General features: G+C 35.0%; 1 protein-coding gene across 7 annotated transcripts in view; it reads left to right on the top strand.

Annotated features, from left to right (window-relative positions):
- LOC120775003 (protein scalloped) overlaps nucleotides 1-17812 on the top strand; it is a 289532-nt gene that overhangs the window by 155949 nt on the left and 115771 nt on the right. The window contains exons 1-2 of one of the 7 annotated variants that reach the window (XM_040104929.1): nucleotides 8508-8936; nucleotides 12098-12773. The exons of 4 other annotated variants lie outside the window; for them this stretch is intronic. In XM_040104929.1, the coding sequence (XP_039960863.1) occupies nucleotides 12623-12773 (151 nt within the window). In that variant the 5' untranslated portion in view covers nucleotides 8508-8936; nucleotides 12098-12622. Of the gene's footprint in view, nucleotides 1-8507; nucleotides 8937-12097; nucleotides 12774-17812 lie in introns of those variants that run through there. 2 more of the 7 variants (XM_040104931.1, XM_040104930.1) reach the window with 2 other exon arrangements.

The following is a 17812-nucleotide window of genomic DNA, read 5'->3' on the forward strand; positions in this document are numbered from 1 at the left end:
AAAATGATGAAATTGAAGAAATATTAAACGCATTGTAAACAGAAGGTACTGTTAGGCCTTATGAACCCACAAATCCCCATAAAGTCACTGTGATTGATTATTTGTTGTTTGAGTTGTTGTTTTTTTTGTATTTTTTTGTTTGTGCAATTGAAATTTTGCTTTAACTCTACTCATACTTTAATCAAATATTGACAAAGTAAAATAATAAAATTTAAGCAAATAATATCTGCTAATTTTAATTACTAGGCACAGTGGGTTCAAACCGACAAATTTTCGAAATTTAAAATTTTTATTTACATTAAAAAATATTAGCATCATCTTGCTAGACTTAGAAAAGACTCAAAGTATAAAACTTAGCGCGATACAGTGGGTTCAAACTGACAAATTTTTGAAATGAAAAAAAATTTTATATCGTCTTGTTAGACTTAGGAAAGACGCAAAATATTAAAATTAGCGCGGCACAGTGGGTTCGAACTAAACAATTTTTGAAAATTTAAAAAATATTTATATCATCTTGTTAGACTTAGAAAAGACTCAAAATATAAACTTAGCAAAGCACAGTGGGTTCGAACTAAGAAATTTTTGAAAATTTAAAAAATATTTATATCATCTTGTTAGACTTAGCAAAGACGCAAAATATAAAAATTAGCGCGGCACAGTAGGTTCAAATTGAGAAATTTTTGAAACTTAAAAAAAAAATTATATAATTTATTATTTATAAAATGTGAGATACTTAAGTCGTATCAATCGTTTGTGGGATCCCCTTTCATTTGAAGCTTTTTCAGAAACTTTTAGATTATATTACTTTTTTATCTAAATGTTAGTACATACACTCAAGATTAAAATTGACTTGGGCGGACTAATTTAAACTGCGCTAGCACACCGAATTGATAAAAAATCATAGATTGGTACAACCTTTTTATATTTCGCAGGGAATCTTCCTTATTAGTCGTCTGTTATAAGAGCATTCTTAAATACTTAGTATATCCTGTTTCTACCTTTAAAATCGGTCGCTAATATTGTCATCTCTTACAAAGAAGAATGGGAAAGGGGTAAAGTGAAAGGGACACAGGAATAAACATCTAAACGGCTGGGTTCAAACTAGTTAATTGAAACTGGGTGGAGTCTTTATTAGATACTAGAATCACCTTCTTATTATCAGACCACTGCAATGTCTTCCATGCGTAGATAAAGTATCTTGTTCTGACAAAGAGTGTGTTCACAATAAAAATACGGATAGCTAAGCGGCTTTAAAATCACTGGAAGCCTCTTAAAGTTTCATCTTCTCTTAGTGAATCTAGCAACCTGTACTGATATTCCTGGCAACTGTGAAGCAGATAAACAAGCCAGAACCACTCTACAATTAGAGAGAAATATATGGTGTATATAAGAAGAATATGAGATGATGTTTTGGAGATTGCGCACATACAACTTTTGGTATTAATGAACTTTCCTTTGTTCATCTAAGGCACAGGGTGGTTCAGTGAGTACATAATAAAGTGATGGAATTTTAGTCCAGGTGGTTTCACAATGAGTCTCCTAAAGGCTTTGGTGCGCTGTTTGCGATCCACGCTACCCACCTACCTGTTCATGTGAAGTTTGATTTCCATTTGCCAGTTGATGTATATTTGAGAACTGATCTGTGTATATTCCAGTTTTTTTTGCTTAATACAGGATATTACAAAGAAGATCCATTTGAAAACTTTAATCTTTTATCTAACCCATGGAATGATACAAATTATTCCTCTCAAGATGTAGCAGGATCCATGGAATAAAATTGGTTATTTTGAAGATAAGCTTTGGAGCTTGCCTTGGAGCTCGAAAATATAATCCATCAGCTGTTCTAACTAATTATTCATGCTGGGAAGGTGCGAATTTGACATTTCTGGTTCGAAGAAACTACGGTATGTAGCATGACGGTATCTGATTCTAATAAAAATTCTCTTCAGGGACATTTCAGGGTGTTGTTTTTGAGCCAGTGGAACCATCGGTCAATATTTTTTCAAAAACTATGCCGTTGAGGACGTAAACGTCAATGGTGACCCTTACCACGCCATGATAACCGATTATTTGATGCCTGAAATTGAAGCTTCACGAGCACGACCTCATTTGGTTTCAACAAGATGGCGCCACTTTAGTCAATGAATTTATTCATAGAATACTTTGGTGCACAGCTAATTTCTCATATTGAGCCGGTCGATTGGCCACCAAGATCGTGTTATAACACGATATACACAACGTTAGACTTTTTCCTGTGGAGATATGTAAAATTTAAAGTCTATGCGGACAATCCTGCTTCGATTCAGACCTTGGAGCCAAACATCACGCGCTTCATTCGCCAGATACCAGTCGAATTGATAGAAAGGGTTATAGAAAATTGGACTCAACGGATGGACCATCTGAGACGTAGCCGCGGCCAACATTTGAGAGAAATAATCTTCAAAAAATAAATGCCTAAGGATGTTCTTTCGAATGATATAAACATTTTACATTAAATTTGAAGTTTCTGTGTTTTATTCTTTAAAAAAGTAGCGAAGCTCGAACCCCTGTCAAATAATATTCGGCAAGCGACGGCTTTCCCAAACTTGAAGCTTATGACAGTCATTTTATAAAGACTTCGTCTTCAAGAAAACAACCTACTTATTTCTCACGACAATGTTAAGGGTGATTCCTTTATATGGTCTTCAAGTTTATATTCAACTAAAAATCGATGCAATGATCAAAAATAACACAAAACAGGTAGTTCCTAGAAAAAGTTTTGAAATACTATTAAAAAGTTATCTTTTTAGAATAGATTAAACTTTTTTTCAAGAATTCACTGTCTATTGAAGCACCTCAAACCCACTGTGCCTGCACATACGTATACATGTCGGTGTATACTTTCTTGCGTGCGTTGCTACCGCCGCTTTGGAGGCTGTACCCATGGGTACTCGCTAATTTTTTGCGCGTCCACGCGGAACGGGTTACCAGCCAGCAGTTGGCAGCAATTCTACGACTTCTAACTGCTTAGGCCGTGTTGATTTCTATGAGTCAGAGCCGCGCCGCGCCGCGCCGTGAGTGAACTGGAATCGAGTCTGCCGCTGCCGCTTTGGGTTTTTTGCTTATTTTTTGCGCGGTTTTTGCAGGCTTTCTTCTTGTTCACTCGCCGCATGAAGAATATGGGCGACAGTTGTTAGCAATTGTTTATTTTATTATTTATAACCATGTTTTATCTACATTATTCTTTTGTGTAGTTTTTTTTGCCTTTTTCTATTGACTTTTTAATTATGAAACGCTGTTGCCTTACTACTGTTTGGCGCTGCTAATATTTTAGCATATGTTTGCATATATAATTTTGTATGTGTTTGGTGTGTTTATGTGTATTTCGCTTATTAAATTCACACACGCACACGCGCAATTTATCGCCGCTCTGTGCTTCGCCCACAAATCATAAGCGCTTGGCACCGTGCGCCAAACACGCTTTTGTCTGCGACAATTGCTGGCAGCAACACAAACTATCACACAAAACATACATACATACTTATGCAAACATATATTCTTATAATATGTAGATATATTATATATAATTAGTTATAATTTTTTTTGTTTTATCTGAAACACAGCCACTGCCCACGGCTGCCATTTTGCTTGGCTGCTTGGTGCTTGGCGTGCGCTGTCGGCTATCGTTCAGTGTGGTCACTCACTGTGCCACTTGTCCAAATGACGTCAATGCAGCGAAACAGCTGAATTTACAATTTTGTATTATTTCTGCGTGTCTTTTTCTTGCAGTTTGCAGTTTTTTATTAATTTAATTTTTTTTTAAATTTATTATTTATTTACTTTTTGTTAAAAAAACATGATTTGAGAACGCTTGTGGTGCGACGTATATAAATATCTACATATGTATATGTGTGTGTAGACGACCTGGTAAATTTTTCAGAAAACAATTATTAATAAAATTTATTGTGAACTTAAGGTTATATAAAAAATACTTATTTTTAAAGAATTTAAGATGATCCAGTTCGAGGCTACCTGCCTTTACCTTTTTGAAATTTTTTTACGTTTTTGAAATTTTAAAATATTATAATAATAATAAATAATAAATAAAAATTATTTATATTTTTTTTTTTCGTTTTAGGTGAGTAAAAAAACAACAAGAAAAATGTTAAGAGTTGCTAGCTGTATGCCACCAATGTGTAAAGGACAAATGCCCAAAGGGACACAAATCGGCTAAGTTCTAAAAAACTCTCAAATATGATTTTAATAATAAGTATATTCAAGAAATCCATTAAAATTAACTTCCGTGGGTTTAGAAGAACTTACTTTGTATGAGTTCAAACAGAAACAGGCGAAAAATAGTTGAAAGGTGTTCCATTTCGAAGTTCTCAACTTCTTTAAAGCAACAACTTAGAAACTTCAATTTCAATTAGGCATATTTTTTATTATTCGAAAGAACATTCTTTGGCATTTTTTTTTTTTGAAGATTATCTCTTTCAAATATTGACCATGGCTACGCCTCAGATGATCCATCCGTTGAGTCCATTTTCGATGCCTCATTCCATCATTTCGACTGGTAACTGGCGAATGACACGCGAGATGTTTTGCACCCAGGCCTGAACCGTAGCGTGATTATCCACATAGTTTGTAGACTTTACATAACCCCACATGACGAAGTCTAACGGTGTGATATCACACGATCTTGGTGGCCAATCAACCTGTCCGAAACGTGAAATTTCAGCTCACTAAAGTTTTGTCTCCATAAATCCATTGACTGTTTCGATGTGTGAGAAGTGGTGCCGTCTTGTTGAAACCAAATGTCGCCGAAATCACGAGATTCGATTTTTGGCATCAAATAGTCGGTTATCATGGCGCGATAATGGTCACCATTGACGGTTACGTTCTCACTGGCATAATTTTTGAACAAATATAAACCACACCAAACCGTTATTTATTCTGGATGAAATGGTAGCTCTTGAATCGCTTCAGATTGCTCTTCGTTTCAAATGCGGTAATTTTACTTGTTTACGTACCCATTGAACCACGGCCCTCAACTTTGAACACAATTTTACTAGAAAACGTCAGATCTTCTTGGAACTTTTCAAAAGCCCATAGAGCGAAGCGATGTCGCTTGAGAAGGTAGAGTGACTTCAGTTCTTACACGCCTTCAATTTAAGATTTCGATTTAAAATACGCCAAGTCGTTCCATATGTCAGTCCGAGTTGCTGCGAACGGCGCCGAATCCTCTTCCCACGGTCTTCGTGTGCGCACTCAACTGCTACGGCTGCTATATTTTCTTCACTGCGAGCTGGCCGTGGTCTATTCGATCGAATATTATCCAATAATGAATGCTGAGTCTCAAGATGGGTGAGTGTGTTTCGAATAGTACGCTCAGTAGGCCGATTGTATCGACCATAAGTTGAGCGAAGCGCGCGAAACACATTCTTTACAGAACGTGAATTTTCGTAGTAAAGTTGAATGATTTGTAAACGTTGTTCAGGCCTAAAACTTTCCATGATAAATTGCCAAACAACACTGAATAAAAACATGACAGCTTGAGACGATTCACTCGTGATGTGTCAAAAAAAGGCTGTTGAGAAAAGTACCTCTACTTGGATCACTCGTTATTATCTCATATCCTTACTTTTCGATCATGCATAAAAAACTACTTAAATTCACAAAGTTAGAATAGGTTTTTGGCATTGATTTCCAGATGGAGAATGCGAGCATCACACTTCAATAGACAAAAAAACTACATGAGGGTCTATAGACGAAAACAGCTTTGATCCTATACCAAATTTGAGGCGGCTAATAACGGTTCGACTCAATTCGCCCGAATAATCTTTAGTTACTACCCAAAAAAACGAGGAGAAAGTATGCAGATTTCACTCGAATCTTCACCTTCCTCAAGAAACCTTTGAAAATTGACGTTCGTTAAAATTTTTAATACCGTCGAATGTATGCCTATTGTTTAGAGTCCGGTTAAAAACTTACACCTGCGGTGAGTTGAAGCTTGCTGTGAGCAAATATTTCAATGGCGTCGAAAAGACCAGCAGTGGCGCGGATAGCCGTCTATATGGTTGCTTTTTATATAATTCCATAGTTATTTAACAGAACAATACAGGCCTTTTCTATACCCAGTACTTCTGCTTGGTGAATGTTGGCTGAGTTTGGTAGCCGAAGAGACCGAGAGATTTTTAGATCATTGGAGTATACTCCGCAGTCCATTCTGGATCCATCGCTGTAAATAGTCGATTTATCATTATCCTGCACCAGAACTATTCTCCATTCACGGCTAGAGGTATCCTTATACAAAGGTGGCTATTGAAATCTAAACTTGTGAGGATCTCATCTGATTTACTTATGTTTAGCTGGTTCAAGATGGTGCTATGCCAATAAGCTTTCTTGTTTCAACCTTCTAATTCTATTATGCTCTTTGCTACTTTCCGAGTAAAGAGTTCTGTGGGCAGCTGATGCAGAAATATATTAAGCGCAACAGTCGGGCACGGCTTAATAGCCCCCTTAACCCCTGCACAGTATGCTCTCTGTATTCTAGTTAAATTCCTGATATTAAAGTTTTGTTTTTTTAAGGCATAAATAGAATAGTAATAATTAATTTGAGAACGTCACTCAGGAGTCCAAAGCCTCTAGGTAACTAACATAGAGAGATTGATTTTTAAGATTTTATACAGAAACAAGTTTTTAGAAGCAATAACATATGTACGCATGTATGTAATTCGCAGAAGCAAATTTTCTGTTTGAAAATGCGTCCTTCTTCAGAGATTTGATTTGGACCCCATCCTGGAAAGACAAAACTGTCCTACAATTCGTTCGAGACCACCTATTCGGGACTATCATTGTAAATTTCAAAAAGCTATTTCGTGTTCACACTTGTTTTGGTGCGGAATTTTGGAAAACGGAAAATCGATTTGTCGACTCGACATCATTGGATTGGGTAAAAGTTGTAGCTTTGTTGCACTCTCGCGAACTAGCGTAACTGGGGTTTGTATGAGCTCCATGAATGCTGCTCGATGAACCAAACCCATTGAAGTCTCTAAAACTATATTACCTTAGATCGGACATAGACTCAATCTCTGAGAGATAATGCTCAAAACAACAAAAGCCCTAAAAAATTTATCAAAAAAGAACTTAATCGAATGTCACTATAAATGGAACCTTACAAATTGCTATGACCCCAGTTGAGATCATTAACAACATACGTCTCTACAACAACCTACATCCTATACAGCGCGTACTCACATTATTCTGGATATATGTTACGTCTTCCATAAAGAAAAATCATAAAACTTTTTTTATAATTTTATTACCATTGTCGTCAGACATGCGACATGCACTGTAAACAAGTGCCGTGCCATTGCCGTCATGGCACCTCGACGATACGCACAAATACAAATGCATATTATTACGAATCCACACATACATAGCACAAACAGCAACAAATCATTTCTCTGCTACGCGAGGTAATTAACCAAACGAACGATCATTTCGCCTCTCTGCCCATCATTTGGGGCCCAACGTCAGCGCGCGAACATAAATACTATGTAGCGCGCTCTCACCAACTGTTTACCTGTGCGCTACACTTCGGTACACATTCTCTCGCCCAACTGTCTGCGCTGTTAGCGCGCGCACATTCTTCGTGGCATTCCTCGTGCACAACTAATCGGAAAAATATTCAAAATATTTCTGTCGTTAACAGTATTGCCAGCTAACATAGCGCGCTCACACTCGCGCTCTTCAATGCGCTCTTCATCGCTATGCGCTCAGCTGCTCTATTGTTACTCTCCGTTCGCATATTCTACATTCCAAGCATTGATGAAGAGCACAACAGCTGGCCGCAGTTGGTGTATGACGAATCCGCTATGCACTTAACGCCGCCACTCATTGCTCGGGTATGGCGAGTATCTCAAGAACGCAAGTCTCCGCTAAAGTCTACATGATGAATAAAAAACAAAAACATCATCACTTGTATTTGTGTATGAGGTAGAGCGCAAAACCCGTTCGGCCACTCCTTCACACCGCAACACCTGCGCGCGCTCAGCCAGCGCGACTCTAAAGTGCGCGCGCGTTCGCGCAACGTTGCTCAGTGGGCCGCCAACCGTACCGCGCCGCCTCACTTTGTCTTCTCTTGCCTGCCGCCTTACCCGTATGTTTGCATTTTCTTGTGTGCGCTTTGTTTTTCTTATTCTTGCCCGGTCTTCTACAGATACCCCACTTGTTTGACTGCTTCCCGCGCGCGCCATTGCCACTAACAACGCGGCGCGTTCCCAGCGCGCTGTTTGCTGTGATGCTTGCTTCTTGTCATTCGTCGCTTAATCTTGACTCTTTCTACTGTTGTGTTTATGTGCTTGTGTGCGTTTGATTTCTCGGTCTTTTGTCGCGGCGTTGGAGCTGCTGGCTCTGTCTGGCTCTGTCTGGCCGACTGGCTCACTGGCTAGCTGCTTTGGGCCCTAATCACTGCCGCTCGCTCAGCGTCGCATTCAGTCTGTGAGTTTCTCTCGATTCTGCGCGTTGCGTACACTCGGCTCGGTTCGTTGCGACGATATTTTTTGCTTGCTTGCTTGCGCTTTGCAGAGTTTATGATTTGATATGTTGTTTAACTACAAAGTGCTCGGTGTGTAAAAAAGTTTTTCAGTGAATTTGTGATTCTTCCGCCTTGCAAATTGTAGCGTTTTCGGTTGGCGGGTATATACTACACCGAATTAGGACGGACGCGTCGTGATTCTTAATTCTCCGTTTGCCATAATTGAAAGGGAAAAGAAACGTGGAACGTAGTGTACGCGCTTGAAAAATATAAGAAAGCCAATTTAATAAGAAGTAAAGAAAGGAAAAATTGATCGACACTCCCACAGTGCTTTTCCCCTTGTTTATTTGTATTGTCTTCGCATTTGCAACGCTCGTAAAAGGGAAATTGTCGTCAGTTCGTGCAGTTTTCAGTGTATGTGAGTTTATAAGTGCTTTTTATTGTTGTTGTGCTATTATTAAAAAAGAAACAACTTGAGGAAGAAATGAAAGAAGTAATCAATGGATTTGATCTGGGTTACTAGCCGCACACACCTCAAGTCCAAACGCGTCGTGTCACGTCGCAGACCAAACCCCGATTCCCATACGAACCCATTGGAATTGTACGCAAAGCCAGCGCAAAACGAAAAAAAACCAATACAAAAAAATACATGCAACAACTACAAGTAGTTCTTCGAACAGCGATCGCGAAACGCCAAAAAGTTTCTCGTATCTCTTCGTTCGTCTTTACAAATTTACATTTTTATATGAGACACACACATACCTACAATTATAGAGTTCCATTGCATACGTGCGTGCGTGCGTTGTTTCACTAGTTCTTCGCCCCTCTAATCGCGCCTGCTACACACACCCATTTGCGCCCACTTCAGAACCCCCCACCCAACCGCCAGCTAGCTGCTGCCAACAGGCATCGTCGCTAATTTTATCGTTGCCATCGGCACGGTTTGGCGGCGTCGGCGTCATCATCATCTTCGAGTAGCCGTCGTCGTCGCTGATTCTAACCGAAGCAGGCACAGTCGACTGACGCAAACGGCGCTGCTTGCGTCACCTAACAACCAACTATCAGTGGGCATCAGCAATCGCCGCCGCAGCAGCGTCGCAACGTCACGACGTGGCTCGCGGAAAGAACTTTTTGTGTGCTGATCGGGTTCGGTTTGTGACTGGGACGGGTTCTTCAGTCGGCGACGTGCCAAAAAGTAAAACAAAAAGCGCTAATAAATGATGGTGTATGCATAAAAATAATGTGTGCTGCTCACATGTACCATACATACATATACATATACATTTACATACATGTTCTGGCGTGTATGTTTGTCAGTTTGTGCTTTGCATAGGTGTATGCGCCTATATTGTCTATAGCCACAACATAGAGACAGTGAAAATGTGAAAATGATTTCAATTAAGTGGACATTAATATTTTTAAGAATGGAAATGCAAAAAAAAAAATATTCAAAAAAAAACAAGAAAATTTTACAATAACAAAGCTTGTGAAATAAATTTCTGAAAATATTCTAGAAATGGAAAAAATATGAAGTAGAAAATATTAAAATAAAATAAAATGAATTTAAATTAAATCAAAATGAATTAAATTAAATTAAAATAAATTAAATTAAATACAACAAAATAAAATAAAATTTAATTAAATTACATTAAATTAATATAAAATAAAAAAAAGAAAAAATAAAATAAAATTAAATAAAATAAAAAATTAAATTAAAATTAAAATAAATTAAATTAAAGTGATTTAAATTAAAATAAAGCAAAATAAAATAAAATTTAAATAAAATGAAAAAATTAATTAAAATTAAACTTAAAATTAATACTAAAAATAAAACTTAAATTTACACAAAAATATAGAATTTCATTAAATTAAAAACCATGAAAAAATAAATTTGCATTAAAACATTATTAAAAAAATTAAATTAAAATTAAAAAACATTAAATTAAAATTGAATAAAAGAAAATTATTTATTTTTTAAATTAAAATAAGCAAAAGAAAATAAAATTTTAATTGAATTGAATTTATAATACTTTAAAATTATAATTAAAATACTAATTAAAGTTGCAACTAAAATTATAATTAATTTAAAATAATATTAAAAGAAAATATATTTTAAAATTTAACCTAAAATTAATACTTAGAATAAAATTTAAATGTACATTGACATAAATATAATCAAGCTTAATTAATATATCAAGCTTAATTAAATATCATGAAAAAAATGCATTCAATTAAAATTAAAATTAAATTAAAATTACAACTAAAAATTTAAAAATGAAATATACATAAGTACGAATAAATATGTAAATTAAAATAAAATAAATTAATTACTTCTAAGTTAAAATTAAAATAGAAGTTAACCTAAACTAATAAATTAAAATGAAAATAAATAAATAATATATGTATATAATATTGCAATTTAAAATAAAATTAAAAGTCGCAAACAAAAACAAAAATGAAATAATAAAAATTGTAGTAAAATTTAATTAATTAATTTAAAAAAATCTATACAAAACAGTAATTTATAACACACGAAACAACAATAAAATTAACAAAAACTCAACAGTAAAATTACTATGTAGTTTTAAATTTTATCTTAATTTTTTTAATTAAATTAATTTTTTATAAGTAATGTATTTTTTATGCTTTATTTTTTGCTTAATTTTTTAAATTTTCTTAAATTAAATTAATTTTTTTTTTGTTTTTTTTTTTCTATGTACAAATTTTGTTTTAGTTCTCATATTTTTTTTAATTCAGTGACTATAATTTTTATACTTGTTTTTATATTTTGTACTTAAGTATTTATTTTTTGTCTTAGTCTTCCTTTTTTTGTTTTGAAATTCAGTCCCACTATAAACATTATAAAAAATACAGCTATTCATAATTTTTTATTCATTTCTTTAAAATTATATTTCCTATTTTGTTAATAATAATGTTAATTAAAAATATTTTTTTTGCAATTTAAAGTATTTACTTTTCGCTGTTTTTTGTAGATTTCATGACGATAATTCAGTTCCACTGTAATTTGCCGTTGTTGTAATTTTTCATATTTTTTATATTTTGTAGACTTTTTTAAATATAAATTTTTATATTATTTTCATATATTTTGTCATTCACTCCCACTGTAGTTTTTCTGAGTAGTTTTGTTTTGTGTTTTTTAAACTCTTTAATTTTGTTTTTTTTTTAATTTTTTTTGTATATTTTATGCTTTTTAATTATATTATTTTTTTAGTTTTGAAATAATTTTTTTTTTTTATATTTTTCATTAAATTTATTTAACTCAGTCCCACTGTAATTTTTCAATATAGTTTTTTTGTATTTTTTAATTTCGTTTTTGGTTTTTACATTTTTTTTTAATTAAATTTTTTTTATGAATTTCATATTTTTTCTAATTCTGTCCCACTGTAAGCATTATAAAAGATTCATAAATAAATAAAAAAAATGTTATGAATGGTAAAACTAACGGTAAAAAAGCAGCTGAGACAATTTTTATTGCATAAATTAATTTAAAAATTAAATAACCTTTAATTAATTAAGAGAGTTAACATAATTTAAATTTCTAAAGCGCTGTTTTCAAAGTTACAGCATACAGCATCTGCGTTGAAACTTACCGAATTCAGTAAAGAAAACATAATATCTTAGTATCATAATTAATTTTAACGACCAAATGAAGTGTTGCCATATTGAAAGTTCGTATTAACAACTCACAAATCTCTCGAAAAGTGCCAAGTGTTAAACAGTGATTAATAAAATAATAAAAATACAAGTAAATATTTTTGAGTAATTCGAAAGCAGCTTCGCAGTTACATTACTAAAAAATATAAAAAAATACACATAAAAAAGCAGAAAGTGAGAAAATAATTTCAAAATAATTAATACTTAAATTAGTAACGAATATCAGCGAGCAAAAAATCAGCGCTCAAAAAGTAAAAGTAAGAGGGCTGCCACAAACCGAAACCACTACAGCCAATATAACAACAAGATAAAGGTAATAAAATATATTCAGCGCTGCTCGGCCACCTTTTTACCTGTTCGCATAGCACTTCGTTGCTGCGTTCGTTTGTGTGATTTTCTCCTGCTCCGCGCTCCGTATAAACTGGCTGCATGAAAAACATAACCAGCTCCAGCACTTGTGGCAGTGGTCTGCTGCAGTTGCAAAACAATCTCAGCAACTCGGCGACCAACACATCGACCATCGTCGGCGGCAGCGTTATCGACGACGAAGACGCCATCCTGCACGAATCAAAGCAAAAAGGTTTGTTGTTGTTTTCATTGCAAACGCCTTACTCGGCACTTGCAACTCACTTACAAATGCTTAAGTCATGCCACAACTTTTCTATGTAATGCAGAAAGTCTGTATGTATGTAAATATATAAGTATGTATATGTGTGTAGATATGTATGCATGTGTACATGCATATGTAGTTGTGATTGTGTGGCAAGTGAATTGTATTGATTGACTGCCTGACAGTCTGACTGTTTATTGATTCAACTGCTTGCTTGCTGCAACAAGACGCCTAACAGGGCAAGATGACACTCTGCGTTCAGTCCGCCACTTAGCTCTAATTTTGCATTGCTCCACTTCGTTCTAGGTTGCGTTGTCTGGTCTGGCCAATTCTTCTCTGTTTGTTGTCTTTGCTTGCATAGTCATTATTATTGGCTATTTTTCTCTCTTGCCACTTGCGTCTTCCACCTCTTTGTATAATTAACCAAGTTCGCCTGTTTTTCATGTCTTCCACACTCGTCTGCCGTAAGCATCCGTCCTGTCTGCGCCTACTGCGCTGTTATTTCACATCCGCTTCGCCTTGTCAAGTTGTTGCCACTAATCAAACCATTTTTGCTATACGGCCAGGGGTTTTCAACCTCTTTAAGGCGATGTTAGTGAGAGCATTGAGTTACTGAGGTTTGTCTGCAAAGAAATATGAGTGTTTTGAGGTGTCTAAATTCTTGGAATCTTCCGCGTATCGTCTATGATACTCTTTTAGATCCAATTCCATAAAACTACGTCTGAAAATGGTCGAAGAGGTCAACAGGGGCCAGAAAAACATCAAGGGAATTGTTTTCATTCGCGTATATTCTATGTTACTCTTTGACTTCCGACAAGGTAAAGCTATGTCTGAAAACTAATCGAAGAGAGCAATAGTGGGCTCATCAAGGTAGAGAGGAATTTCCTTTGAGAGGCAGTCTTTATCCGGTTATGAATTAGACTTCGCTTCGATTAAATCGACTTGACTTTGGTTGTTGTTAGATAGAAGTCCCACTGTGATCTCCGGCTATTTGGTTGAACTTGGTAGATGTTTCTAAAAATTATCTTAGTTCATACTTACTCGTGTATTGTTATTTTTGAAACAGCTATAGAAATTCTATAAAGATGGAACCGAATCCTAGGAGCATCAAGTGGTCCTTTCTCAACTACGCCGACGACATAACACAAAACACCGACCAGACTTCTTACGCCTAAAACTTCAGACATGCACTGGCTGCCATTCACAGTGAAGGCATAAACACCTTCATCGATTCCTCACAGCGAATGCCGTAGTTGGAGTGAAACCGCCACCCATTGCAGACGAGAAGCTCGAACTGCCGGGAAAATCGAGGGTAACCCTTGCTCAGCATCGTTCTGGATACTGCAGCAGGTTATACTCCTACTTATCCAGATCGACCCCGAGATATTAAATATATGTCAGCTTGCAACAGGTCGTCGCACTTCTGACACCCACTCTCCCCATGGTCCGAGTTGGGTGAACCTTACCATCTTAACGGGAAGTACATAACCGTTACAACAGCAACAATAACTTACATTTCAGTAAACTTTTATCCAGAGTCAATCTTAGAGCTTTCATCAGCAGTTTTTAACATTTTTTTTTATTGCAAACTTATACAATATCATTTTGAAACCAATTTTCTTAAATTCTCTATTTTCGAAGGCTTCAAAAGTAGTTCTAAGAAAGCTGTGTAACTTTTATATATTTTGATTTCGTAAATCTCGGATCGAAATTGTTGCCTTTGTACCTCATCATCGCTTTAATACCTTAAAAAATGGTACTGTCACCCTAAATGTAGGCAACGTTTTTGGAAAAATAAGTGAAATTGTGAGCAATTAGGGGTAGTACAATTTTAATAGTGGATTAACTCAATCAATCAGGTCCGGTGCGCTCTTAAAAGAATACGTGTTTTTAATATTTTGATCAGCGTGACGTGCTGAGCCATTTTAGCTATGCCCATCGATTTGGCCGTCTATATTTACGTCGCTCTAGTCCCGCAGTTTCAGATATATCGATCTAAAATTTTGTACAGGTCTTTTTCTAACTAAGACTGTGCTTATTTGTGACAACCGCTGTTTCCGGACCACTGCAGTATATAGCTGTCATACAAACTGACTGATCCAAATGAAGTCCTTGTATGCAAAACTTTATTGTTTTTTACGGTACCTTCACGAAATTCCCCACAAATTAATAATCAAGATAGGCCTACATTATCCGAAGAAATGGTTTAGATTGGACAACTATAGCGTATAGCTGTCATACAAACTGATCGATCGGAGCATTATTCCAGATAGCAGCCATACAAACTGGCCGATCAAACTCAAGATAAAGATCTTTTTATCCCATTTATGTATAGCAACAAAAGCATCTGTCAAGGATATAATAGGTTTTGCGAAGCCAACGTAATGTGTTTCATTTTTTTTACATTTCGTTAATTTTTTTTAATTTTTTCCGAATTATTGTACATAATAATTGTTTTTTTAAAATTTTATAGTTTTTTTAATTTTGTCTTGTAATTTTTATAGATTTTGAAAATATTTATAAATTTCAAAATTTCTTTTTTGAATTTTTTTTATTTTTATTTTGGATTAATTTTTTTTTTTTAAATTGGAAAATTTTTAAGATTTTTTTTTTTGGATGTAAATTTTTTAATTTTAATAATTTTTTTTAAAATTTTTATATTTTTAAATTTATTTTTTCAAATTTTTAAATTTTTTTTGCGCTAATTTTTATGTCAATTTTTCTAAATATTTTTTTAAATTCTTTTTATGTTTCATTACCTCTCTCGCACCACACAGATTTTTCCACGAAACTAATGATCTTCTCAATCATGTCGCTTAGTCACCCTAATCGCTACCTATGTACATATATTTGCCATTTCACAACTAACAACTACTTCGACTTTATCGCGTTTGGCAAAAGCGCTTCGCATTAATCTCCCAGCAGCAACTAATCATTCCCAACAATTCTTGTGGGTCGTTTTTTGCCTTTGAGCCAATTCAACTGCCAACACTTCGAGTGTCTTCTTAGTACGTTTCCACCTTTCTTTTGCTAGTTTAATTTAACAGTTTTTTCACTGATTTTTATCAGCATTCGGATTGAATGAATTAATAAGTTCAGAGTCGTAATGTGGCGGTAGCCGGTTTGAGATACCTATAAGTGTCTACATATGTATATATGTATATAAACAAGTCGCTGGGCTCGTCATAGTGCTCTTCTGTTGAGCGCACACATTTTCCCGTATTTATATGCCAAACAGGTAAGCGCGCATGCGCGTGTATTTACGCACTTAACACAACGCGCGCTTATTAAGACGCACCAGCAAACATGCTGGTACTTATTTATGCATATAAAACATGCAGTTAAGCGTATGTACATATATACACATATTGATATATCAATATAAATACGTTTTTTATGCCGATCGCACATCAGGTTGTTGGGTTATGTTTTGACTAACTCGTTTGCGTTTTGCTTTTTTTGTGGCGACCACTTTGTTATCTCGTTTGTATTTATTAAGTTTGTGTGTTTTTTTCCACATGCAACATGTTGTTACCTCTTTAAGCCGTTGCGCTTCGGCTCGACACAGCCTTCTGTAGCTAGCTGAGCTTTGTTATTGCCTTTGTTTTGAGGCCTGTTCGCCTTCTTTTGGCGCTTACAAGCATATACCTCGAGACTAGCTGCAGCTCGAACAGTGCTATCAGCTGCATGCAGTATTAAGTTTGTCAAAAAGTTTGTAACACCCAGAAGAAAATATCGGAAACCCTAAAAAGTATATGATCAGCATGACGAGCTGTGTCGATTTAAGGCAAGCAAGTCCCTCTGCCTCTCAGCCTGTATATACCCGAACTAGTCCCTCATTTTTCGAGATATCTATCTGATATTTTGCACACGTTCTTTTCTCCTCAAGGAGCTGCTCATTTGTCGGAACCACCGATCTCGGCCTACTATAACATTTTGCTGCCGTACAAATTGAACGATCAAAATTAAGTCTTTGTATGAAAAACTTTTTTATTTGAAAAGATATCCGTACTTAATTTAGCATAGATTATTGTCTAAGACAACGCTAAAATATCTTAAGAAATTTTACAGATCGGCCTACTATAACATATAGCTGTCAGATAAACTGAACGATCAAAATTAAGTCTTTGTATGGAAAAATTTTTTATTTGTAAAAATATCTTTACGAAATTTGGCATAGATTATTTTCTAACACATTACTGAAATATATCCAGAAATTTTCAAGATCGAACCAATACAACATATAGCTACCATACAAACTGAAAGATCAAAATTAAGTCTTTGTATGTAAACCTTTCTTATATGAAGAGATATTCTTACCAAAATTAACATAGATTATTTTCTAAGACAATGCTGAAATATCTAAAGAAATTTTGCAGATCGGCCTACTATAACATATAGCTATCATACAAACTAAACGTTCACAATCAAGATACATTTCTTGTTTTTGACTAAATTATTATATTCAAAACTTTTTTCGAAAAAAAGTACAACCCTATTTATTACTCGTATGACTTAACTTTAGCTTTGTTCCATTTTCTATTTGAGTTTTCTCGTTCGTCGTCGTTGCTAGCGCGCGAGCTCGTAATAGCGACGTATGTATTCAAGAAGTTGTTCCAACCAGTTTAGGTCTTCTTGTTTGCTCATTGCTGCTTGTCTTTTGTGGTCTTTGGATTTGTTGTTGTTGGTTTTTTTTAAATTTTTTTGGTTTCTCGTTTTGTACACTTCTTGTGGTTAACGACAACTTTTGTTGTTGTTGTTATGAGTTGTGTTGTCATTGTTGTGAATGCTGTTGTTGTTATTATGAATGTTGCTCGTTTTTGTTGTTGTTGTTATGAATATTGTTGTTTTTCTTGTTGTTGTGTCCATTATTATTGTTGTTGTTGTTATTATTGTTTTCGTTGTTTCTTCCATACTGCTTGCGCTTACTGACTTCACAGCCAGTCGGAAAGCACACCTTCGTTACCGCATGAGCTTAATTCTGTGTTATGCTTGTAGATATGTATATA

Source organism: Bactrocera tryoni, chromosome 4, assembly GCF_016617805.1.
Source record: "Bactrocera tryoni isolate S06 chromosome 4, CSIRO_BtryS06_freeze2, whole genome shotgun sequence".
NCBI classification, from domain to species: Eukaryota; Metazoa; Arthropoda; class Insecta; order Diptera; family Tephritidae; genus Bactrocera; species Bactrocera tryoni.